The following is a 25,515-nucleotide window of genomic DNA, read 5'->3' as shown; positions in this document are numbered from 1 at the left end:
TACTCTCCACTTTGATTCAGCAGACAGCCTTCTCAATTATTATCTTATCAGTCCACGTAATTACCTACATCTTTATGTGTCACTACAGGAATGCACTCTTTGCCTGTGTCAGTCTCCTTTTTATGTCCTCCTTCTTTCTTCCGTCAAGTTTTATCTTGATTCCAAGTCAGCAGAATGCCCTCACTTCATATACTTTGTTAGTTTCAATTTCGATGTTATTTTATCGCTTATTTCTCCCAACCCCCATTACTTGCGTCTTTCCTCGGTTTATTCTCAGTCTATAATACGTGCTCTTTCGATTGTTTATTCCTTTTAGCAGGTCCTGCACTCCTCACATTCATTGGGGATTGCTTCGTCAACAGCGAATCTTGTCACTGATATCCTTCCTTCCTGACTTTTAACCCCATTCTAGAATTTATTTCATTCATTCATTCATTTCATTGTTGCCCTTATGGACAGTGTTTGAACTCGAAAATCACATGATGACACAATTTTCACTTCTTTCCTTTCTTCCTCTTCTCTTCCCAAAATCTCTTCATCCTTTGGCTGTGCTCCTCTTTCCTTTGCTCTGTCCATAATGTTCCTGTCTTCTTTCTCTCCTTTACAATAAATTTTGCACTCCTAACTTTGTTTCTGAAGTATTTCCTGTCTCCTATCACTTGCCTGTTGATCCCTATCTGCCTTAAGTCTTCGTCTATTTCATGATACCAATTTGTTTTCTTGCTTGAGCTGTTTACTACATCAAAAATTTTCTTTGTAAGTCGGTTGTTGTCCATTCTCTGTATGTGCCCATAGAAAGTTAATCTGCGTTTTCTGATCGCGTCTGTTAGTCTGTCAGTGTGCTGGTACAGCTCTTTGGTAGGTCGCTTCATCCATATGCCATCTCTGTGAATTGGTCCAAATATTTTTCTGAGAATTTTGCGTTCTATTTTTTCTGTGTCTATGATGCCTGATGCTCCAATTGTGGTTGTTTCTGACGCGTACAATGCTTCTGGTAATACAACTGTTTTGTAGTGCCTAAGTTTGGCCTGCCTCGATATGCTTTTCTTATTATAATGTGACCATGTGAGTTTGTATGCCTTCTGGAGTTTCTTCGTTCGTTCCATGTTAGCCGCCTTGTTTGATCCTCCCATTTGTATGTACTCCCCTAAATACTTAAATTTTTCGACTCTTTCTACGGGTCCATATACAGTATGCATGGTGTGTACATTGTTGGTCTGTCGTTCCATATATTGTGTCTTCTCGTAAGATACCTGCAGACCTGTTTTGGCAGCTATTTCATGCAAGCATTCCAGTGCTTCCTTTGCCTCCTGTGTATTATTGCTGAGTATGGCTATATCATCTGCAAATGCCAGACATTTTATGATTGTTTTGGTTTCACGTGTTCTTCCCAGCTGTATTCCTTTAACTTGTTCCTCCCACTGCTTGATAATTTTGTCTAACACCATGTTGAACAGGATTGGTGAGAGCCCGTCTCCTTGTCGGACACCTGTGTGTATGTGGAAGGGTTCCGAAATTTCTCCCATGAACTTAATCTTGGAGGTAGTGTCTGTAAGCGTCTGTTGTATAAGTGCCCTGGTTTTTCTGTCGATACCATATTCTTCCAGCACGTCAAAGAGTGTCTGTCTGTCTATGGAATCAAATGCTTTTTTAAAGTCCACAAAGGTAACTACAGTGTTTCTTGCCTGTCTGACTTTCAAAAGTGTTCTCAAGTTCCAGATCTGTTCGATGCATGATCTCCCTTTTCTGAAGCCTGCCTGGTATTCCCCAATTTGCAGATCTGCTTGTGGTTCTAGTCTGTTTAATAGCACCTTAGAGAAAATTTTGTATGTAACTGGTACTAGCGAAATGCCTCTGTAATTGTTTGGATCTGACTTATCACCCTTTTTATGTAATGGATGGATCAATGCACATTTCCATTCCTCTGGCACTTTCTCTGTGATCCAAATTTCGGAGATAATCTTATGGATTTTTTTGGTGATGTTTTCATCTTGGAGTTTCCAGATCTCGGCGATAATACCATCTTCTCCGGCAGCTCTGTTATTTTTCATTTGTTTTATGATTTCCTCTACCTCTTCTATTGTGGGTGGATCAGAATCGGCATTAGGTGTGTTCTTTTGGAATGTTAATTTTCCTGTAGGTTTTTTGCAATTAAGAAGTTTATCAAAGTAATGTTTGAGAATTTTACAGTTTTCTTTTGTGTTTGTTTCCAGGGATCCATCTGTTCTTCGGAAGCAGAGGCTAGGGGGTTGATAGCCCTTAATATTTTCTTTGAAAGTTCTGTAAAAATTTCTTGTGTTATTTCTTTTGAAATCTTCCTCAATTTCTTTTAGTCTGTTATTGTCATATGCTCGTTTTTCCCTTCTGATTTCCTTCGATGCTAGTTTCTGAACTTCGTGAAATTCTTTCCATGTTTCTGAATTTCTGTAGCTACTGAACTTGTCCCATGCTTGCTTTCTTCTCTCAATGGCTTCATCACAATTTGCGTTCCACCACCTATGTTTGCGTTTTCTAGGTGGTTGTCCCCAGCACATAGTCTTCTGAACTGCCTTCGCCAGATCTGTCCATGTGTCTATTGAATGCCTATTAATTTCTTCAGCGATTTTATCCCTGTTTATCTTCAAGTATTCCGGATCAGGTTTGACTATTTTGTTTTGCGCTGTCTGTTTCAGTCTTGGGATTGGCCTAATCTTAACTTGTAGCAAATAATGATCAGACTCGAAGAGTCCTTTACGTGTTCTGACATTTAGAATTTCCCGCGAATTTTTCTTGGATATGGCCACATGATCAATCTGAAATTCTCCCCACACTGTGTTGGGTGCTTTCCATGTTGTAAGTTTTCGTCTTGGTTTTTGAAATTGTGTTGACATGATTTTGAGGTTAAAGTTTTGACAATATTTTATGAGGTGTTCCCCATTTCTGTTCGTGCGAATATGTGCTGAGTATGGGCCTGTTATTTCTCTGAATTTTCTCTCCTTACCAAGCTGCGCATTGAAATCACCCATTAGAATTTTCACATGTCTCACTGGTACGATGTTAGTTACTTCCTCCATGTCTTCCCAGAAGTCTTCAATTTCTTGTGGCTTCTTTCTGTTATGGTCATTTGTAGGTGCATGTGCGTTGATAATTGTTTATGCTTTATTACCTGATTTGAAGGACAGTGTCGAGATACGTTCTGATATTGAATTGAAGTCTATGATGTTATCCATGACTGATTTGTGTACTGCAAACCCTGTACCAAACAATAATGGTGTTCCTCTTCTGACAGCAGGTTTACCTTTGTAAACCCTGTAATGTTCTGTGTCGAAATGGTTTTCATCTACGAAGCGCGTCTCTTGAATGGCAAGAATTTTGATGTGAAATTTATCTAGCATGTCTGTCAGTTGTTTTAGTTTTCCAAGTTTGAACAGAGTGTTTGCATTGAGAGTGCCAAGGTAGTGCTTGCGAAGAGGTTTTGAGAAGCTCCGACTCTTCTCCTCATGATGTTCCTGGTCCCCCAGAATCCGATGACCAGGAAAGTCCAGTCCGTTGACTGGGGCCTGGGGTAGCGGATTTCTTTCCATTTGTTCCATCATGATTACTTCAAGTTGAAGTTGGTTGTGGTGACCTTTAACAAGATCACGGTAATTGCAGACTTGATTGTTGAGATCAAGCCATATTTCACTGCCGCACCAACTAGGTAAACAGACGCAGACCACTAGTCGCTGGATACCAGAACAGACACTAATGGATTTCTTGATGTTGTGTGTTTGGTCCGCGAGAGCTATTTTATTTAGCTCAAGTCCGCCGGCAAGCCGGTGAGGACCCCCCTATCCGCCACCTGGGACGCGCCACGTCGGAGTATCACCTCTCCGCCTGCTACGACACCGTAGTAGGTTCGTGGTCTAGAATTTATTTATTTATTTATCTTTTGTTTCATCGTTGCTTCTTCGATTTACAGAGTGAAAAGTAGGGGCAAAAGATTACATCGATGTCTTATACCCTTCCTAATCTGAGTACTTCGTTCTTGGATTCCCATTCTTATTTTTCCCTCTTGGATCCTGCACTTTATGTATATTCTACATCTTTCCTCATAGCTCACACCTATTGTCTGAGAATTTCGAACGTATTGTACATTTTTCCATTGTCTTAATAGATCATTTTCCTTCTCCACTCTTTTGTACATTATTCGTGTCAGCAGATTGGATGCATAAGTTGTTAAAGTGATTTGCAATACTTCTCGCCGTTACTATCATTCCAATCTTCATCATTCAGCAGATGACATTTTTTCGAAAATGTAATGGTATGTTCCTATACTCATAGATTCTACAAGCGAACTTAAGTAGGTAATTTTTGAGATTTCGTGAAGAACAGTGGTATGGTAAAAAGTACTTTAAAAATTGACGTAAACAATCTCGACAGCAAACACATTTACTTCGTGGCGTTACGAACACCCGCTCCGTTCACTGCCACCGCCTACCATCATGGTACGAGGGTCCGAAGACGGTCAAAAACTGACAGTAACCAGTTACCACAACATAAATGTGTCCATTTTTAACGAACTTGAATAATCATTTGGATGCCAATTTCCTGAAAGATTTTAGAAATTCCGAAGCAAGGTTATTTATTCCTGATGTTTGCCTCTTTAAATTTTTTAGGTTTGCATGCGTCTGGCACCCTTCTCAGTCCGGCGCCCCAGTGGCAGCTTGTGTTGCTTGGGCCTTAAAACGACCCTGATAGTGATATAATATTTATTTACATATCTCCGGCAATAGACGATATCGATAGCAACTCAGGGGCATTACAGCTCATTAGTGAAGAGCGTTTGACGTGGGCTGAGCCACTCACAACAATGGGTTAAGCAAGCAGATGCAGCTCAGTCTTGTGTAGTACGCCACACGTGTTGTTATCAATCACGTCTAGCTTCTATGCAGGTACTGATCCTGCTCTGGACATTGACATAATAGCTGTCGTTCTTGTTGTTTATTCAGTGTTCTTCTCATGAAAACTTGGCTTTGTTTATGAATGTCCCGTTCGCACTGGGAGCAGATATAAAAGGGCCACGAATCCTTATCCTATCGTGTTAATGGCGACGTGTTCACACCCACTGCCAGTGTTACGCATCCCAGGGTTTTGGAACGCTGACAGCAACAGCTATCACTGAAACAGCAGCAATAGCAGCAACTGCAGGAAAAGGCAACAGCATAAAGAACAGCAGGATGTTCTGCTGCAGATCATCTCTCAGCAGCAACAATCATAATTGTAGGTATCCATGGCTACTCCACCGCGGCCGTTCACTTCCTTCGGCGAGTCTTCAGTGGACTGGGAAGTCTACGTATACCGCTTTGAACTGCTCTGTTTTGCTGACAGCATTTCTTGCACGAAGCAAAGTGTACTGCTCTGGTCTTCTAGGAGTCCTTCATACGAAGTTTTCTAAAAGTTGCAACCACTACTGGACATTACTGGATCGTATTTTAATGGTCTCTTTGCTCATTTAATCAACTACTACGGTCAGCAGATGCACCTTGTTGCTACTAATCACCAGCTTAATCAATGGCATAAACAAAATGGCAACCGTGAGCAAAGTAGACTTAAAATTCGAAGGGTCTTGCACGCAAGTGCAGCTTCATGTACCAGAACTGTACAGTTTCGTATACAGAATAACTGATTTGCGGCGCGACTGTACGCCTTCCTTCCGACACGGAGGTCGCAGCAAAACCTTTGTCCACGTCCGACGATAGTCTAGGTAAAGTGCTTAAAATTGCTAAATCATCCGAGGTTGCTTCAGCAGCACCGCGTGCTTTTACAAATGAACAAGTGTCCCAAGTTGTTAGTCGCCATCGCAAGCAGTTGTCAACTGATGATTCATAATAGCAATCGTTTATATCGATATCGATATCGATAGCGACTCAGGGGCGTTACAGCTCATGATTGAAGAGCGTTTCATGTGGGCTCAGCCACTCACAGCAATGGGATAAGCAAACAGATGCAGCTCAGTCTTGTTTAGAACGCCACATGTATGTTCACGGGCGTCCGGATCAGCGGCGTCTTTTGAGAAGTACGTTGGCCATTCTGTTCCTTCCTCAGTGCCGAAAGATCTTTTTGGAAAGCTAATGAGATAGATCAGCAACGCTCTCTCTTCTGGTCCATGAGACACAACACACGCACTCAAGGAATCTTCAGTGCTGTCCTGGCTGCAGCAGCGGGCACACCGAACGCTGATGCCCGCATCGTGTAGTGGACTGCTGGGCTTGGGGCAAGCGCCCCCGTGTGCCAACAAGCCGCACGCCGGCCTCGTACCCAGGAAAGCGCAGTCACGGCTGCGGAGCAGGCAGCTAACCTGCTCACTTTGGACTTGATGCTGTCTGGCCAGTCCATGGAATTCCAGCTGGACACCAGCACTGTCGTGTCTTGAATTAACGAGGGCACTTAGTGCCGACTCAGCTGGCCCCACTGCACTGGGGCAGCGTCGTATAGTGTCGTGTCTTGCTGCCACGTGGCCATTCCTCTCCTCAGAGAACTTCCCCAGCATCTAAGTACAGAAGGTCGAATGCGTACTAACCTTCTTAGTTGTGCGCTCCCCTACTGCCATTAACATTTGCGGGTTAGACGACTCTACCAATTAAGTGTCGGAAGTAAAGGATCAAGTTCGTTTAGTGTCCAATAACGTGTCTTTTCTGATCTTGACACCCTGTGCACTTCGTTTAAGGAGGTATTTGAACCAATGCTCGGTTGTGCACGTAACATTATGGTTCACATTTCTCTGAAGTTGTCTGTCGTGCCTAAATTTGGCAGAGCTCGCCCACTTCCACTTGTGGTTTGTGAGGCTGTTCAGGAGGAACTCGCTTGGCTTCGGGATCAAGACTTTATTTGCAAGTCTCTACCACTCAGTAGGCGAAGCAGATGATGATCAATCACAAACCAAACGGTTCTTAAGTGTTCATGGTGATTTTACCGACTACTAATTCCCAGAAAAGTTATTGCGTAAATTGGCTGAAGGCCTTTGTTATTCGAAGGTAGATTTAAAGGTTGCGTATCACCAATAGCCACTGGATGATGCTTCACGTCAGTTGCTACTTTTAAATACGCCATTCAGCTTAAGGGGGGTAGGACGTCAAACGGACCGACTTGGAGCAGGAGAGGCACTACAGGACATTTTAATTTCCACTGTCTACACTTTTACAAATAAAATTCATAAAACTTTGTCAGCATGACCACGAAGGATTCAGAATTCACACTCATAGCAGTGGAAGTTCGAAAACATAACGAAATTTTTTTTTTTTGCATGTGAAATTTCGTCATTTTTTTCACTTACTAATGGCAGTATTTATTGCTATAGGTACACTTTTCTTCATAAGTAAGAGAGATTCTTCGATGAATTATGCACAGCATACAGACCATACTTAAAGGTGTATGAAACTCTAGAATTTTCGAAATCTATTAAAAACTGTGGTAAAAATGTAGGTAATTAACTATAAAATTTGTGTTTTTCCTAAACATGAAGTTTAAAATAAATAGTTCATTCGTTTTTTCATAAATTAAATAATTTCGAACTTCCACTGCAATAAGTGTGAATCCTGAATCCTTCCTGGTGATGCTGACAAAGTTTTATGAATTTATTTGTAAAAGTATAGACACTGGAAATTAAAACGTCCTGTGATGCCTCTCCTGCTCTAAGTCGGCCCGTTTGACGCCCTACCCCCCTTAAACAGGTTCAGTCACCTACTGTTTGGAGTTGCGAGTGCACCTGTCAATTTTCCAAAAGTATTTCAAATAACTGAGTCAAGGTATTCCACACTGTGTTAATTATTTGAACGATATTATTGCTACCGGGTCGGTGTACGCGGTACATTGCAAGAATGTTAAGCCTCTTTTTAAATGGCTTCAGGAAAACGACTCACGCTGTCAGTTGCAAAAGTACAGTTTCTTCACCCTCAGCGTCAAATACCTGGGGCACATTCTTAGTCACAAAGGTATCATGCCCACGTGCGATCACGTCGACGCGATCCTAAAATTGTCGGTTCCCACTAACCTTAAACAGTTGCTGGACGTTCTGACTAAAATCGTCTACTACGCCACGTTTATTCACCCAGTGGTGGAGATCGCGCACCCTTCTCATCACCTGCACAAGAACAGCGTCAAATTTGTCTGGTTGACCGCCTGTCACCAGGCTTTTCAGCGCCTTAAGCCCAGTCACAAAGTATCTCCACGTCTGATATCATATATGCCAGGTCTGCCATTGACACTGACGTGTCTCAGTACGGCACTGAGGCAGTTTGTTCCACATCGTTTGTTTCTGAGCGCCCATTAGCCTTCGACTCCAAGACATTAAATGCTACACAAATAACTCTACGAAAATTGACAAGAAGGGTTTGGCAATCATTTAGGAGCTCAAGAAATTTCATGTGTATTTGTACCCGAGAAAATTCCACCCTTCTTTGGGCATCTAAGCACCCAGACAAGATGGCGGAGCATCGGCAGTGCTAGGAGTTGTTTTTAAACAGGCACTACAGCCCAACACAGCAACTTAGATATTCTGTCCTGCCTCCCTCTTGACTCCAATGTGGAATTTGATCACCTGGAAAAAGTTTCTTTTGCCCAGGATCAACACCTACAAGTAACCCTGGACCAGTTCCTGCTGACGATACCCCAGACTGCATCGGCATCATCCTACGATCCAGTCCTGAGAAAGTATTTAGGCCGTTTCTGGGTACTATGTCGCTGCTGGTGGTGGACGCCCACTGAAAATTTCCGTTTGTAGCGTGCATACTGTCCACTAACACTCCTCCTACCATCTGTGCCATTGCAAGGATTTTCACCCCACCTCCTATGAGGAGATTAAGTAGATGGTCCATACATTCAAAACGCAGATGCAGAAGGCCTGGAAGACATTATCAACCAATGATCCATTGCACGCCTTCCTTGTAAGGTACAGGTCCGTCAAATAGTTCAAATGGCTCTAAGCACTATGGGACTTAACATCATTAGTCCCCTAGACTTAGAACTACTTAAACCTAACTAACCTAAGGACATCACACACATCCATGCCCGAGGCAGGATTCGAACCTGCGACCGTAGCAGCAGCGCGGTTCCGTACTGAACAGCCTAGAACCGCTCGGCCAAAGCGGCCTGCTACAGGTCCATCCCTATCTGTGGGATCAGTCCAGCCAGCATGGACGCCAGCATCGTAACCTGGTAGTCCCGCATCCAGCGTAGTGTGCTCATCCCGTGTACCGGCTCACCTACACGCAGGATGCTCATACATTCAGCCTGTATCTATGGTGGTCCAGAGGAGTCGTTGTAAACAACAGAAGACGTCAGTTGTTTGACGTCACAGCCGGGTACGTCCGCCCAACCCACCATCACAACTAGCTCAGGCTGTGACTACGTCCCTGCCCTCGTTTACGCCTCTGGTCCATGAACTGACACCAGGATCGGCCACAGCTTGATCTCTCGCCCACTTCCTGCGCATCTGACGCCTTGATACGACTTCCACCACTGCACGCCCACCATGCGCATTGATGGTGGGTTACGTTTAGAGAGTCTATGGAGATGGAACCGCTCGCTATACACCACTCTTACCTCATCACGGAGGCAGTCTACTGCTGTCAGAGCACTGTTACTCCCACTACCCCCTCCACCCTCAACTTGGCCTCCTGACGGATTTAGCACAAGTGTATGGTACCAGATCTGCCGTTACTCTACTCTCTCTCCCCTTCCGCAGTTGAGCGCCCCACAAACCAAACATCTTTATCATCTCCCTCCATCCCCCACCCACACCACCACCCCTCCAATCGTTGACATTATCGGCCTTACATACCGATTTCAGGGTGGAGGGATTTGATATCCCCACAAGTGGAATATATCGATATGAGCTTGGAAGCATTACATCTCATGAGCGAAGAGCGCCACCAGAGGCGCACAATGCGTGTCACATGGGAAGGATGGAAAGAAGGGATTTCAGGGTTTAACGTCTCTTCGGCATCAAGGTCATTAGAGATGGGTTTCACGTGGCCTCAGACACTTACAACAGTGATCTAAGCAATCGTCTGCGTCCCAGTCTTGTATAGTACGCCACATGTTGTTACCAGTAACACCTAGCTTCTATACAGATCCCGAGCCTGCTCTGCAAGTTGACTTGCTGGTTATCGTTCTTACAAGGGAAGCTCCCCATCGCATCTCCCTCAGACTCAGTATTAAGATGACCCAGTCAACAGCCCGTCAAAAACTGAACACAGATCAAGCATGAAAACAGGAAGAAGGTGTACTGAATCGTGAAAAAAAGCAAAATAGAAACGTGAATGGTCCGAGAACGACAGCGGTGTCGGGGTTATATTGTTGACTGCCGAGAGGGCGACCCGCGTGCAAAATCCCCGTGCGGCTTTTTTTTTTTCCCCCACTGCGTTATGAGCTGTCCGTCCGGTCACTGAAATATTTGTTCTCCTTCTGTAGTCTCGGCAGTTGTGATACTCTACATTGGTTATAGAATACGAGCCATGTGGTAAGAATAAGTTACCGTCGCAAATGAATGTGATGAATAGTGAGAGCAGGCGAGATACCTCATAGCAGTCTCATAGAAATGAAAACAACAAATAAACGGATGTGAACTATGTTACAGCAAAGGAATTCTGAAGTCAAGACCTCCATAACGGAACGCAACTTCAAAAACGCTAAAAACGTTTGTTGTTTTGACTAAGCACAGAGAAACTGTGTTATTGTGAAACTGTTGCGTTCATTTGTCGCAGATTACGTGACGAACTGTGATGTTTTCATCATTTCCTGGGAGCGATCACATTCACATTGATAGGAACACTTGTACCGGGCAAGGATGCATGTCCCAGTCGTTAACCAGTCGTACAAAGCACTACCTTACTCCTCGCTGTTGCGAACGGACTTTACACCACGATACAGACATACATTTTAATAAAGCGAACAGCAAAAAAAATGGCACAGGAGAGGTTTGAACAAGGCTCACCCTCCTGGTAAGCCAACACCGTAACCGCTTAACCACGACGCCTTTGCTTTTTTGCACCCTGCTCTATCCTGAACTACTTCTCCTTGGACCGTACACTGTTTCTATTCTGATTTTTTTATCACCGTCCATTACACCTTTTCCATGTTTTAATACTTGATCTTTGTTCAGATTTTGATGGGCTGTCTATTGGGCTCTCTTACGACTAAATCTGAGGAGGGCGCGATGGAGAGTTTCCTTTGTTAGTGTTTATTCAGTGCTCCGCTCCTGACGAACTGCACTTTGTTTATGTATTACCCATTCGTATCAGGAGCAGACGTAGAATTTATAAATCTCTGAAACTTTAAAATTTGTATAATGATTTTACACTACTGGCCATTAAAATTGCTACACCAAGAAGAAATGCAGATGATATATGGGTATTCAATGGACAGATATATTATACTAGAACTGGCATGTGATTACATTTTCACGCAATTTGGGTGCATAGGTTCTGAGAACAACCACCTCTGGCCGTAATAATGGCCTTGATACGCCTGGGCATTGAGTCAAACAGAGCTTGGATGGGATCTACAGGTACAGCTGCCCATGCAGCTTCAACACGATACCACAGTTCATCAAGAGTAGTGACTGGCGTATTGTGACGAGCCAGTTGCTCGGCCACCATTGATCAAACGTTTTCAATTGGTGAGAGATCTGGAGAATGTGCTGGCCAGGGCAGCAGTCGAACATTTTCTGTATCCAGAAAGCCCCGTGCAGGACCTGCAACATGCGGTCGTGCATTATCCTGCTGAAACGTAGGGTTTCGCAGGGATCGAATGAAGGGTAAAGCCACCGATCGTAACACATCTGAAATGTAACGTCCACTGCTCAAAGTGCCGTCAGTGCGAACAAGAGGTGACCGAGACGTGTAATCAATGGCACCCCATACCATCACGCCGGGTGATACGCCAGTATGGCGATGACGAATACACGCTTCCAATGTGCGTTTACCGCGATGTCGCCAAACACGGATGCGACCATCATAATGCTATAAACAGAACCTGGATTAATCCGAAAAAATGACGTTTTGCCATTCGTGCACCCAGTTTCGTCGTTGAGTACACCATCGCAGGCGCTCCTGTCTGTGATGCAGCGTCAAGGGTAACCGCAGCCATGGTCTCCGAGCTGATAGTCCATGCAGCTGCAAACGTCGTCGAACTGTTCGTGCAGATGGTTGTCGTCTTGCAAACGACCCCATCTGTTGACTCAGGGATCGAGACGTGACTTCACGATCCGTTACAGCCATGCGGATAAGATGCCTGTCATCTCGACTGCTAGTGATACGAGGCCGTTGGGATCCAGCACGGCGATCCGTATTACCCTCCTGAACCCACCGATACCTTATTCTGTGAGCAGCAATGTCGCGATACGATAAACCGCAATCGCGATGGGCTACAATCCGACCTTTATCAAAGTCGGAGACGTGATGGTACGCATTTCTCCTCCTTACACGAGGCATCACTACAACGTTTCACCAGGCAACGCCGGTCAACTGCTGTGTGTGTATGAGAAATCGGTTGGAAACTTTCCTCATGTCAGCACGTTGTAGGTGTCGCCACCGGCGGCAACCTTGTGTGAATGCTCTGAAAAGCTAATCATTTGCATATCACAGCATCTTCTTCCTGTCGGTTAAATTTCGCGTCTGTAGCACGTCATCTTCGTGGTGTATCAGTTTTAATGGCCAGTAGTGTAAAATCACAGTGCTCCCCACCTGCCCTTCCTCAGAATTATGTAGCTTCTACACTAGCTGGAATTTTGTCAATTCTGGTTGCGTCTTCCACATGAGAAGGAGATTAGACAGGTTTACCAGCGACAAGTCAGACGTCGGTGAGTATAGGCAAGTGCTGAATTTCTGCCTCTGCGAGCCGTATAGCACGGTTGCCATGATGCATGACAAGGCGTCAGGAATTTTCATCTGTGTTCGGAGTGTACCATGCATCGATAATGCAGGACCAGCGTACTGCCGGAGCTGCGACCAGCTCTTCGTGTTTTAGTATTTCTCTTGTCCCTTCAATTTTTCCCGTTTGCACTCCCTGCTGTTTTCATTGCTAAACAACCTATACGTCTAGCTTCTAATCTCATCCTTCCCACTAATACTTTGTCTTCGTTCACTGATAATTCCGAGTGATCGATGACATTTATTGCCTCTGCGCTCGCTTTATCTATAGCCGCCAATCCAATTTTATTCCTCCTCTCCTGTACTGCATTTCCCCCCCCCCCATTTTTTACAGCACTACTATCGATACTTTGACCATTTTTCGCTGACACAGCGAAAAATCTATTTCCTTGTCTTCTACTTTAAAATTTTGGTATCCCGCTTTCTAGTTTGGAGGATTATAATGTTTACAACTAATACAGTTTGTGTTTCTTTAATCTGGAACCTCTGTCGCAATACTGCTTTAATCAAAGTAAAACGCTGCCTATAATCACTAGTGTAATCCAGATAAAAATACACTGAAACGCCAAAGAAACTAGTATAGGCATGCGTATTCAAATACAGAGATATGTAAACAGGCAGAATACGCGCAGCAGTCGGCAACGCCTATAAAAGACAACATGTGTCTCGCGCTGTTCTTAAATCCGTTACTCTGCTACAATAGCAGGTTATCAAGATTTAAGTGAGTTTGAACGCGCCGTTATAGTCGGCGCACCAGCGATGGGACACAGCATCTCCGAGGTAGCGATGAAGTGGGGATTTTCCCGTGCGACCATTTCACGAGTGTACCGTGATTATCAGGAATCCGGTAAAACATCATATCTCCGACGTCGCTGCGGCCGGAAAAAGATCCTGCAAGAACGGGACCAACGACGACTGAAGATAATCGTTTAATGTGACACAAGTGCAGCAGCAAGTTGCTGCAGATTTCAATGATGCGTGCGAACCATTCAATGAAACATCATCGACATGGGCTTTCGGAACCGAAGGTCCATTCGTGTATCCTTGAAAACTGCACTCCACAAAGCCTTTCGCCTCGCCTGGGCCCGTCAGCACCGACATTGGACTGTTGATGACTGGAAACATATTGCCTCGTCGGAGGGGTCTCGTTTCAAATTGTATCGAGCGGATGGACGTGTGCGGGTATAGAGAGACAACCACGGGAATCCATGGACCCTGCAAGTCAACAGGGGACTGTTCAAGCTGGTGGAGCTTCTGTAATGGTGTGGGGCCTTAGCAGTTGGAGTGATATGGGACCCCTGATATTTAAAGATACGACTCTGACAGGTGACTCGTGTGTAAACATCCTGTCCGATCAGCTGCATTCATTGATGTTCGTTGTGCATTCCGACGCACTTGGGCAGTTCCAGCAACAATGCGACACCTCACATGTCCAGAAATGGTACAGATTGGCTCCAGGAACACTGTTCTGAGTCTAAATACTTTTCTGGCCACAAAAATCCTCACACATAAAGATTATTGAGCATCTCTTGATGCCTTGCAACGTGCTGTTCAGAAGAGATCTCCACTCCTCATACTCATACGGGTTTATGGACAGACCTGCAGGATTCTACATCTACATCTACATTTATACTCCGCAAGCCACCCAACGGTGTGTGGCGGAGGGCACTTAACGTGCCACTGTCATTACCTCCCTTTCCTGTTCCAGTCGCGTATGGTTCGCGGGAAGAACGACTGCCGGAAAGCCTCCGTGCGCGCTCGAATCTTTCTAATTTTACATTCGTGATCTCCTCGGGAGGTATAAGTAGGGGGAAGCAATACATTCAATACCTCATCCAGAAACGCACCCTCTCGAAACCTGGACAGGAAGCTACACCCCGATGCAGAACGCCTCTCTTGCAGAGTCTGCCACTTGAGTTTGCTAAACATCTCCGTAACGCTATCACGCTTACCAAATAACCCTGTCACGAAACGCGCCGCTCTTCTTCGGATCTTCTCTATCTCCTTTGTCAACCCGACCTGGTACGGATCCCACACTGATGAGCAATACTCAAGTATAGGTCGAACGAGTGTTTGTAAGACACCTCCTTTGTTGATAGACTACATTTTCTAAGGACTCTCCCAATGAATCTCAACCTAGCACTCGCCTTACCAACAATTAATTTTAGATGATCATTCCACTTCAAATCGTTCCGTACGCATACTCGCAGATATTTTACAGAAGTAACTGCTACCCGTGTTTGTACCGCTATCATATAATGATACAATAAAGGATCCTTCTTTCTATGTATTCGCAATACATTACATTTGTCTATATTAAGGGTCAGTTGCCACTCCCTGCACCAAGTGCCTATCCGCTGCAGATCTTCCTGCATTTCGCTACAATTTTCTAATGCTGCAACTTCTCTGTATACTTCAGCATCATCCGCGAAAAGCCGCATGGAACTTCCGACACTATCTACTAGGTCATTTATATATATTGTGAAAAGCAATGGTCCCATAACACTCCTCTATGGCACGCCAGAGGTCAGCTTAACGTCTGTAAACGTCTCTCCACTGAGAACAACATGCTGTGTTCTGTTTGCTAAAAACTCTTCAATCCTGCCACGCAGCTTGTCTTATATTCCGTAGGCTCTTACTTAGTTTATCAGGCGACAGTGCGCAACTGTATCGAACGCCCTCCGGAAGTAAAGGAAAATGGCATCTACTTGAGAGCCTGTATCTAATATTTTCTGGGTCTCTTGAACAAATAAAGCGAGTTGGGTCTCACCCGATCGCTGTTTCCGGAATCCATGTTGATTCCTACAGAGTAGATTTTGGGTTTCCAGAAATGACATGATACGCGAGCAGAAAACATGTTCTAAAATTCTACAACAGATCGACGTCAGAGATATAGGTCTATAGTTTTGCGCATCTGCTCGACGACCCTTCTTGAAAACTGGAACTACCTATGCTCTTTTCCAATCATTTGGAACCTTCCGTTCCTCTAGAGACTTGCGGGACGCGGCTGTTAGAAGGGGGGCAAGTTCTTTTGCGTACTCTGTGTAGAATCGAATTGGTATCCTGTCAGGTCCAGTGGACTTTCCTCTGTTGAGTGATTTCCGTTGCTTTTCTATTCCTTGGACACTTATTTCGATGTTAGCCATTTTTTTCGTTCGTGCGAGGATTTAGAGATTCCTGGTGTCAGTTCCCTCCAGCAATACTTCAGACCTTAGTCGAGTCCCTGCCACGTCGTGTAGTGGCATTTCTGCCTGCTCCCGGGGACCCTGCTCGATGTTAGGCGGGTATACCAGTTTCTTTGGCTCTTCATTGTCAATCTGCAGTCTCAGTTCAGCTTAGTAGCGTACACTGCGCCTCTTGGCCTGAATCACACAATACGGCTAGGCCCAGAATTGCCTGTCAGTATGATTATAAGCTCGTTTCAAGCTGACAGAATGTGCGTAAGTCACTTTACCATCAAAATACTTGTCTTCATGGGAAGTTGCTCGCCGAACTAGCCTATACAACGAAGAAGTAATTCGAACATTCAGCTTCTATTGTGGGACACAAAACATTGAAGCCCTGCGTAGAAGTTGTCGCCAGCGATCAACAACACCAGATGATGACCGCTACGTGCAAATTACGGCAGTTAGATACCCCGTGGAGAATACACAGGACTGCGCCTTGCCTTTTTGGCCTATTGACAGCAGTTGACATGTTCCAGACTAAATTTGCCATTACCATTTCATGTTGACATCCACCTGTCTTAGTCCCTCCTTCCCTCTCTCTCTCTCTCTCTCTCTCGCTCTTCCTCTCGTATATATATATATATATATGTGTGTGTGTGTGTGTGTGTATGTGTGTGTGTGTGTGTTCTCAAAGGTGTGACATTGCACACGGTACTGAATTCATTTCCCTTAATTATTGCCGTCTGTATGTGAAAGCTTTGTAGTGGTTAATAAAAAAGAAAAGAAAAGATTGAAAATGTGGGAAGAAATGGTGAATAAAAAGGGGGTTTTAAAATCGTTAATGACCGTGAAAAAGGGAAAGAATGAAATGCAAATCAGACTTCGTATTACAGAAAAGTTATCGGACTTCGTGATTCAGAAAAGCTATTGTTGGGGTGGTCCTTGTGGCGTTTCTGAGCAAACGTCAAACCAATTTCCATTACAAAAATTATTTGAAAGAGAACAGAGAATAACAACATGTGATTAACATGGGGAAACGGCGTAGATAAGAGTTTATCCTTTACCTTGTTACGGGCATGGATGTGTGTGACGTCCTTAGGTTAGTTAGGTTTAAGTAGTTCTAAGTTCTGGGGAATGATGACCTCAGATGTTATGTCCCATAGCGCTCAGAGCCATTTTGAGCCTTTACCTTGTTAACATGTCTTCTTTCGTGCGTCGTCCAGGTCTTCAAAAATCTCCTACTTCATTTCTGCGTGAAAAGTATTAGCTGCTCCGAAATCTTGCAATCGTCCAGGAATCACTAATTTATACAAATCAAAATCATCTTGATATTAAATGCAATGTATTTTACGTTGCTGCTTCCATCCTCTGAATTTCATACAAATTTCCACAATGCGTCTACACATCAATAAGTTGTTTTTCGTCTTAATCAGACCAAGACTAGCTAATAAGTAAGTTAAGATTCCGCTCTCAAAAGACAAAAGACGGATAGATAACAAAAAAAGTTACAATTTTAGTACCTTCATTTTCTTATACAGGGTGTTACAAAAAGGTACGACCAAACTTTCAGGAAACATTCCTCACACACAAATAAAGAAAATATGTTATGTGGACATGAGTCCGGAAACGCTTACTTTCCATGTTAGAGCTTATTTTATTACTTCTCTTCAAATCACATTAATCATGGAATGGAAATACACAGCAACAGAACGTACCAGCGTGACTTCAAACACTTTGTTACAGGACATGTTCAAAATGTCCTCCGTTAGCGAGGATATATGCATCCACCCTCCGTCGCATGGAATCCCTGATGCGCTGATGCAGCCCTGGAGAATGGCGTATTGTACCACAGCCGCCCACAATACGTGCACGAAGAGTCTCTACATTCGGTACCGGGGTTGCGTAGACAAGAGCTTTCAAATGCCCCCATAAATGAAAGTCAAGAGGGTTGAGGTCAGGAGAGCGTGAAGGCCATGGAATTGGTTCGCCTCTACCAATCTATCGTTCACCGAATCTGTTGTTGAGAAGCGTACGAACACTTCGCCTGAAATGTGCAGGAGCTCCATCGTGCATGAACCACATGTTGTGTCGTACTGTAAAGGCACATGTAGCAGCACAGGTAGAGTATCCCGTATGAAATCATGATAACGCGCTCCATTGAGCGTAGGTGGAAGAACATGGGGTCCAATCAAGACATCACCAATAATGCCTGCCCAAACGTTCACAGAAAATCTGTGTTGATGACGTGATCGCACAATTGCGTACGGATTCTCGTCAGCCCACACATGTTGATTGTGAAAATTTACAATTTGATCACATACTGACGAAACTAAAATGAGCTCTAACATGGAAATTAAGCGTTTCCGGACACATATCCACATAACATCTTTTCTTTATTAGGGTGTGAGGAATGTATACTGAAAGTTTGGCCGTACCTTTTTGTAACACCCTGTATATTTTCTCTGCCGTCGAGCGATCATACCGCTGCGACGGTATAATTTATATCTGAGGGAGCGAGTGTAGTGCGGCGAAATTCAAAGTTCCGCTACAGCTTTCTTCTATAGAAGTTATTGCTACAGGCTGTGACTGGATTTTAGTATTTTTCAATCTGCATATGTGTTATTTGGTTGTTGACTGCGAGGGACTAAGTACCCAGTAAATTTACTATGTGAGCTATCAGTTTTTAGGGCTCTAAGCTATTCCCAAAAGATTGTTTAATAATTTGTGTTTGTCTGTCATATCTATACAGACTGACATTTGTTGTATGTAAGTTGGTTTATACCCGAGATACTATATTTGTTTCCTGTGTTCTAACATTTCTCTGTGTGGTGTTGTCTGTTGTGTCACCTATTTGAAGTCTCTGTTTCTTTACAATGTTGTTTGTTCTGTGAACTATCTAATCATCATAGGTAAAAATATGCCGTTTTGCTTTGTGTGTGGGTTTTCGTTCTGTGGTGTCGTATGTGGTGCAATGGTCTGTGTACTGAAAAATGTTTGGGCACTTCTTCGAACAACAGGCGGAACTACAGCGGTTGGACAAAAACACTATAACACGGCGAGAAATGCATGCTTGCATGCTTGAACAGAGCAGTGATCTGTGCAGTTGTGAGTGCATAAGTCGGAGCTAAGAGAATTCGAACTTATACAGTTGTTGGTTCTCATATGGCGGGCGCTTCCGTAACCAAGGTAACCGATGTGTTAGGATCCCAAGAAGCACCATATCGAAAACTTATACCGTATACAGGGAAAGTGGAAAACCATCGTCCTCTAAGTGACAACACGGACGAAAGTGGGTGTTGAGTAATCGCCACGATCGGTGACTGAAGAGGATTGTGACGAAAAGTCAGAAGAAGCACTGCAGAAATGAATGTGGCACTCGCGAACCATGTCAGCACCAAGGCAACAGAAAGGGAGCCCCGTAAGCAGGGAATTACCTGGTGATCTCGATTTACAAAACCCACTCATCAGTGATGCTAAAGCCCGTAAAAGGAAAACGTGCTGCTGAAGCCATAAAACCTGGACTATGTAGCAGTATAGGAAGTAATTTGGTCGTATGAGACCTGTTTTACGTTGTTTCCAACTTCTCGCCGAGTTTACGCCCTGAGAGTGAAACATTGCGGGGTTCAGTGATGATTTAGGCAGGCATATAGTGGTATCCTTTGGACCCCATCGTTATTCCTCAAGATCAAATTGCTGCGAAGGTCTATCTACATTTACATGACTATTCCTCAATTCACACTTTCACACTTAAGTGCCTGGGAAAGGGTTCTCCGAATCACCTTTAGACTGTTTCTCTACCGGTCCATTCTCTAAGAGCGCGTGGAAAAACTAACATTTAAAAACGAACATTTGCATTTTTCTGCACGGGTTCTGATTTCTCTTATTTTATTACTATGATGTTTTTTCCCGATGTAGGATGGCGGCAGTTAAATATTTTCACATTGAGAGTAGAAATTTAGTGACTGGAATTTCGTGAAAAGATCTCGCTGCATGGAAAAGCTTCTTTATTTTTAATGATTACCACCCCAATTCGTGTTATCATATCCGTGACACACTTTCCCATATTTTGGGATAAAACAAATCGAACTACCTTTCTTTGGACTTTTTGGATGTTCTCCGTCAATCCTATCTGGTAAAGATCTCATAGGGCACAGCAATACTCCAGCAGAGGACGAACAAGCGTTGTGCGTGCTGTCAGTTCAGTGGGCCTGTTGTATCTTCAAGTGTCCTCTCAACAAAACGCAGTCTCTGGTTTGCCTTCCCCACAACATTACCTATGAGATCGTTCCAATTTTAGTTGTTCGTAATTGTAATTCCTATGTATTTAGTTGAATTTACAGCCTTTAGATGCGTGTGATTCATCGTATAACCAAAATTTAACGAATTCCTTTTTGTACACAAGTGGATGACCTCACACTTTTCCTTATTCAGAGACAACTGCAGCTTTTCGCACTATGCAGATATCGCATCTGAATCATTTTGCAGTTGGTTTTGATCTTCTGATGACTTTAATAGAAAGTAAAGACAGCATCATCTGAAAACAATGTAATCAGGCTACTCAGGTTGTCTCCCAAATCGTGTGTATAGATTAGGGGCAGCAGAGGGCCTACAACACTTCCTTGGATAACGCCATATATCACTTCTGTTTTACTTTATCATCGTCATTCGATTACTACCTGCCAGGAAATGAGGAATCCAGTCGCACAACCGAGGCGATACTCCATAGGCACTCAATCTGCTTAGAAGTGTTTTGTGACCGTTCTGGCTGATCAGATCAGTCCCACTATGCAATATTTGTTGCTCACTAGTGATGCTGTATTCCAAGACGACAGCGCCGCTCTTCACACAGGTCGCATTGCCAGGTACTGCTTTTATGAGCACGAGGACAATGTGTCGTATTTCCCGTGGCTTCCACAGCCACCAGATCTGCATATGATTGAGCCTTTGGAGAGGAGTGTGCCTGATGTCCACGTTCATTGTCTGGCAGATGATGCTGTGGTATATGGTGAGGCGTCGAAGTTGAATGGCTTTAGGAGGATACAAGGTGACTTACACAAAATTTCTAGATGATGTGATGAATGGCAGCTAGCTTGAAATGAGGGGAAAATGTAAGTCAGTGTGGATGAGTAGGAAAAAGAAACCCCATAATGTTCAGATGCAGCATTAGTAGTGTCCTACTTGATACAGTCACGTCGTTTAACTATGTGGGCATAATGTTGCAAAGCGATATGAAATGGAACGAGTATGTGAGGATTGTGGCAGCAAAGGGGATTGGTCGACTGCGGTTTATTGGGAGAATTGTAGGAATGTGTGGTTGGCCGTCGGTTCTAGCCGCTACAGTCCGGAACCGAGCGACCGCTACGGTCTCAGGTTCGAATCCTGCCCCGGGCATGGATGTGTGTGATGTCCTTAGGTTAGTCAGGTTTAATTAGTTCTCAGTTCTAGGCGACTGATGACCTCAGAAGTTAAGTCGCACTGTACTCAGAGCCATTTGATCCATTTTTTAATGTGTGGTTCATATGTAAAGAAACGCAAGTGTGACCTATTGTTGAATACAGCTTGAGTGTTTGGGATCCATACCAGATCGGATTAAAGGAGGAGCAATTCAGACGCTGGTTGCTAGATTTGTCACTGGTAGATTTGAGCAACACACAAGTGTTACGCAGATGCCTTGGGAACTCAAGCGGGAATCCCTGGAGGGAAGGCGACATTCTTTTCGAAGAAGACTATTGAGAAAATTTAGAGAGCGGGATTTGAAGCTGGCTGCAGAACGATTCTGTTGCCTCCAGCACACATTGCATGTTAGGACCACGATGATAAGAAACGAGAAATTAGGATTTACGTGGAGGCATACAGATAGTCGTTTTTCCCTCCTTCTATATGCGAGTGCAAGAAGAAAGGACATGGCTAGTAGTGGTATGGGATACTCTCCTCCACGCTCCGTGGGGTAGATTGCGGAGTATCGATGTACCGGGTGATCAAAAAGTCAGTACAAATTTGAAAACTGAATAAATCACGGAATAATGTAGATAGAGAGGTACAAATTGACACACATGCTTGGAATGACACGGGGTTTTATTAGAACCAAAAAAATAGAAACGTTCAAAAAATGTCCGCCAGATGGCGCTTCATCTGATCAGAATAGCAATAATTAGCGTAACAAAGTAAGATACAGCAAAGATGATGTTCTTTACAGGAAATGCTCAATATGTCCACCATCATTCCTCAACAATAGCTGTAGCCGAGGAATAATGTTGTGAACAGCACTGTAAAGTGTAGTGGACTGACAAGACAGCCAGTCCACAGTGTCGGGTAACCGAAAGGCACGCTTTTACACACGCCGTCTGGCGTTTGGTCTGAAACAGGATACATAATGAATGCTATAAAGAAAAGTACGTAGCTGCTGGAATACTTAACTTTAATCCATCATTTGTATACAGCATTCTGGATGATACAAGTGAGACTCTCTATAGAAATGGTTAATGGCGCCTTGCTAGGTCGTAGCCATGGACTTAGCTGAAGGCTATTCTAACTATCTCTCGGCTAATGAGAGAAAAGCGTCGTCAGTGTAGTCGCTAGCAAAGTCGTCGTACAACTGGGGCGAGTGCTAGTCCGTCTCTCTAGACCTGCCGTGTGGTGGCGCTCGGTCTGCGATCACTGACAGTGGCGACACGCGGGTCCGTCATGTACTAATGGACCGCGGCCGATTTAAAGCTACCACCTAGCAAGTGTGGTGTCTGGCGGTGACACCACATTCCTCCCCCGCAAATCGGCGAACGGTCGTGTGATAAGGCTTCCGCCCGCCGTGGGGAGGGCCCCATGTTGACGTATGCGACGAGGTGGGGAGCCTAACAACAGGCGAGGCTGTGCCACCCGCACCCGGCCATTCGGTCCGAGGGGAGCTAGGAAACGCCTGAAAACCTAGTCCAGGGTGCACGTCAACATGCGGTGTATGCGCTCGTAAAGAGACAGGAGGGGCCGAAGGGTCGACCTCCATTGCGTCGGGGTATCCGATTTAAAGCTACCACCTAGCAAGTGTGGTGTCTGGCGGTGACACCACATAAAGCATGTCCGGAGTTATGGTGAGGCATTGGCGTCGGATGTTGTCTTTCAGCATCGCTAGAGATGTCGGTCAATCACGATACACTTGTGACTTCAGGTAACCCCAAAGCCAATAATCGCACGGACTGAGGTCTGGGGACGTGGGAGGCCAAGCATGACGAAAGTGGCGGCTGAGCACACTGTCATCACCAAACGACGCGCGCAGGAGATCTTTCACGCGTCTAGCAATATGAGGTGTGTGTTTTTTTTTTTTTTTTTTTTGTTCTAATAAAACCCCATGTCATTCCAAGCATGTGTGTCAATTTTTACCTCCCTATCTACATTATTCCGTGGTTTATTAAGTTTTCAAATTTATACTGACTTTTTGATCGCCCGGTAGATGCAAGATCGTCGCTACTTGAACTTGTCACTGTTTTGAATGAAAAATGGTATAAGATTGCTTAAAAACCATACAGGCCCTGCATTTATCTATTCCGAGACGACTGTTTGGAATGCCAACGGTTTACCAGATCGATGAGACACGGTAATGTGTGGTGCTTTCTTCGTGTTTCCACACCTCGTAAATTTGCACGATTTCTTCAGCAGTGAAAGCTGTGACGTGAGGTGGGCACGCTGTTGCAGCGGCCGCCGAGGTGTCGGTGGGGTCGGAGTGCGCGGCGCGGCAGCTGGCGGACGGCGTGGTGTGCGTCTGCAACGCCACCTTCTGCGACGAGCCGGGCGCGCCGCAGCCGCCGCCGGCCGGGAGCCTGCTGCACGTGCTCACCTCCAAGGCGGGCGCCCGCTTCCAGGAGCAGCTCGTCCCCTTCCAGGAGGCCGGCCAGGGTGAGCTGCTTCTCGTCCACTTCCCCGTTATTTTACTCTTAAGTAAAAGTTGCCACGTTAAAACCAATCTGTAAGTTACAAACTGCTTTACTTTTTATAGTTATAGGTCGGTTTTAACCTGCCAACTGCTTTACTACAGTGGTGTGCGCATATGTGTAAGAATAGAAAGTAATCCTGTAGTCTGCGCAGTTACGGGTGCACAAAGAGAACGCTGGTTAGCTTGCTAGTCGAGCTGCAGCAGTGCCATTACGAGTAGCGCGTCACACGTGCTCGAACGCTCCCTCTGTTCTGCAGTCTTTCTCACATTATTTTACAGAAACTATTCGTTAAAAAAATAATATTTACGTCACACATAGCTGTATACACTGCTCGCCATTAAAATTGCCACACCACAAAGGTGACGTACTACAGACGCGAAATTTAACCGACAGGAAGGAGATGCTGTGATATGCAAATGATTAGCTCAAAACTGTTCAAATGTGTGTGAAATCTTATGGGACTTAACTGCTAAGGCCATTAGTCCCTAAGCTTACACACTACTTAAACTAAATTATTCTAAGGACAAACATACACACCCATGCCCGACGGAGGACTCGGACCTCCGCCGGGATTAGTCGCACAGTCCATGAAATGATTAGCTTTTCAAAGCATTCACACAAGGTTGGTGCCGGTGGCGACACCTACAACATGCTGACATAAGGAAAGTTTCCAACCGATTTCTCATGCAGAAACAGAGGTTGACCGGAGTTGCCTGGTGAAACGTTGTGATGCCTCGTGTAAGGAGGAGAAATGCGTACCATCACGTTTCCGACTTTGATAAAGGTCTGATTGTAGCCTATCGCGATTGCAGTTTATCGTATCGCGACATTGCTGCTCGCGTTGGTTGAGATCCAATGACTGTTAGCAGAATGTGGAATCGGTGGGTTCAGGAGAGTAATACTGAACGCCGTGCTGGATCCCAACGGCCTCGTATCACTAGCAGTCGAGATGACAGGCATCTTATCCGCATGGCTGTAACGGATCGTGCAGCCACGTCGCGATCCCAGAGTCAACAGACGGACGTTTGCAAGACAACAACCATCAGCACGAACAGTTCGACGAAGTCTGCAGCAGCATGGACAATCAGTTCGGAGACCATGGCTGTGGTTACCCCTTGACGTTGCATCACAGACAGGATGTTGTGTACATAGTTCCGCGTAGTCAGCGCGTACACAACTTTCACATTAGAGCGCGCCCCGCCAGACACAACAGCGCAGGCGCAGCGTTCATCCATCTCCGCACTACGAGATGGCGCTGCCATAGAGACGGACCAAATTCTGCTTCCGCCGATCCGCGTATTAATATGTAACGCAGCGAATGAGATTGCTGCTAACGTAGAATCTTTTCTCCTCGCGGATCACACTCGCACAGTGATACATGAACGCGCAAGGTATTATAATGAGTGTACAGACCTCCAATTAGTCAGCCTGTATTTGTCTGTACCAGCCTGAATTAGTCTGTACCAGTCTGTACGAGTTCTACGTTTGTCTGTGCCAGTCTAAAGTCAAGTTTCAGTCTGCGCCTAATAAGATTAC

At 44.7% G+C, this 25,515-nt stretch overlaps 1 protein-coding gene across 1 annotated transcript in view; it reads left to right on the top strand.

The window, feature by feature from the left end:
• Window positions 1-25,515, top strand: part of LOC126161022 (lysosomal acid glucosylceramidase-like) — a 174,899-nt gene that overhangs the window by 18,963 nt on the left and 130,421 nt on the right. Inside the window, exon 2 of the mRNA XM_049916957.1 lies at window positions 23,741-23,941. Coding sequence (XP_049772914.1) covers window positions 23,741-23,941 — 201 coding nt within the window. The remainder of the gene's footprint in view (window positions 1-23,740; window positions 23,942-25,515) is intronic.

This window comes from Schistocerca cancellata, chromosome 1, assembly GCF_023864275.1.
Source record: "Schistocerca cancellata isolate TAMUIC-IGC-003103 chromosome 1, iqSchCanc2.1, whole genome shotgun sequence".
Classification (NCBI taxonomy): domain Eukaryota; kingdom Metazoa; phylum Arthropoda; class Insecta; order Orthoptera; family Acrididae; genus Schistocerca; species Schistocerca cancellata.
This window is presented reverse-complemented; position numbering and strand designations above follow the sequence as displayed.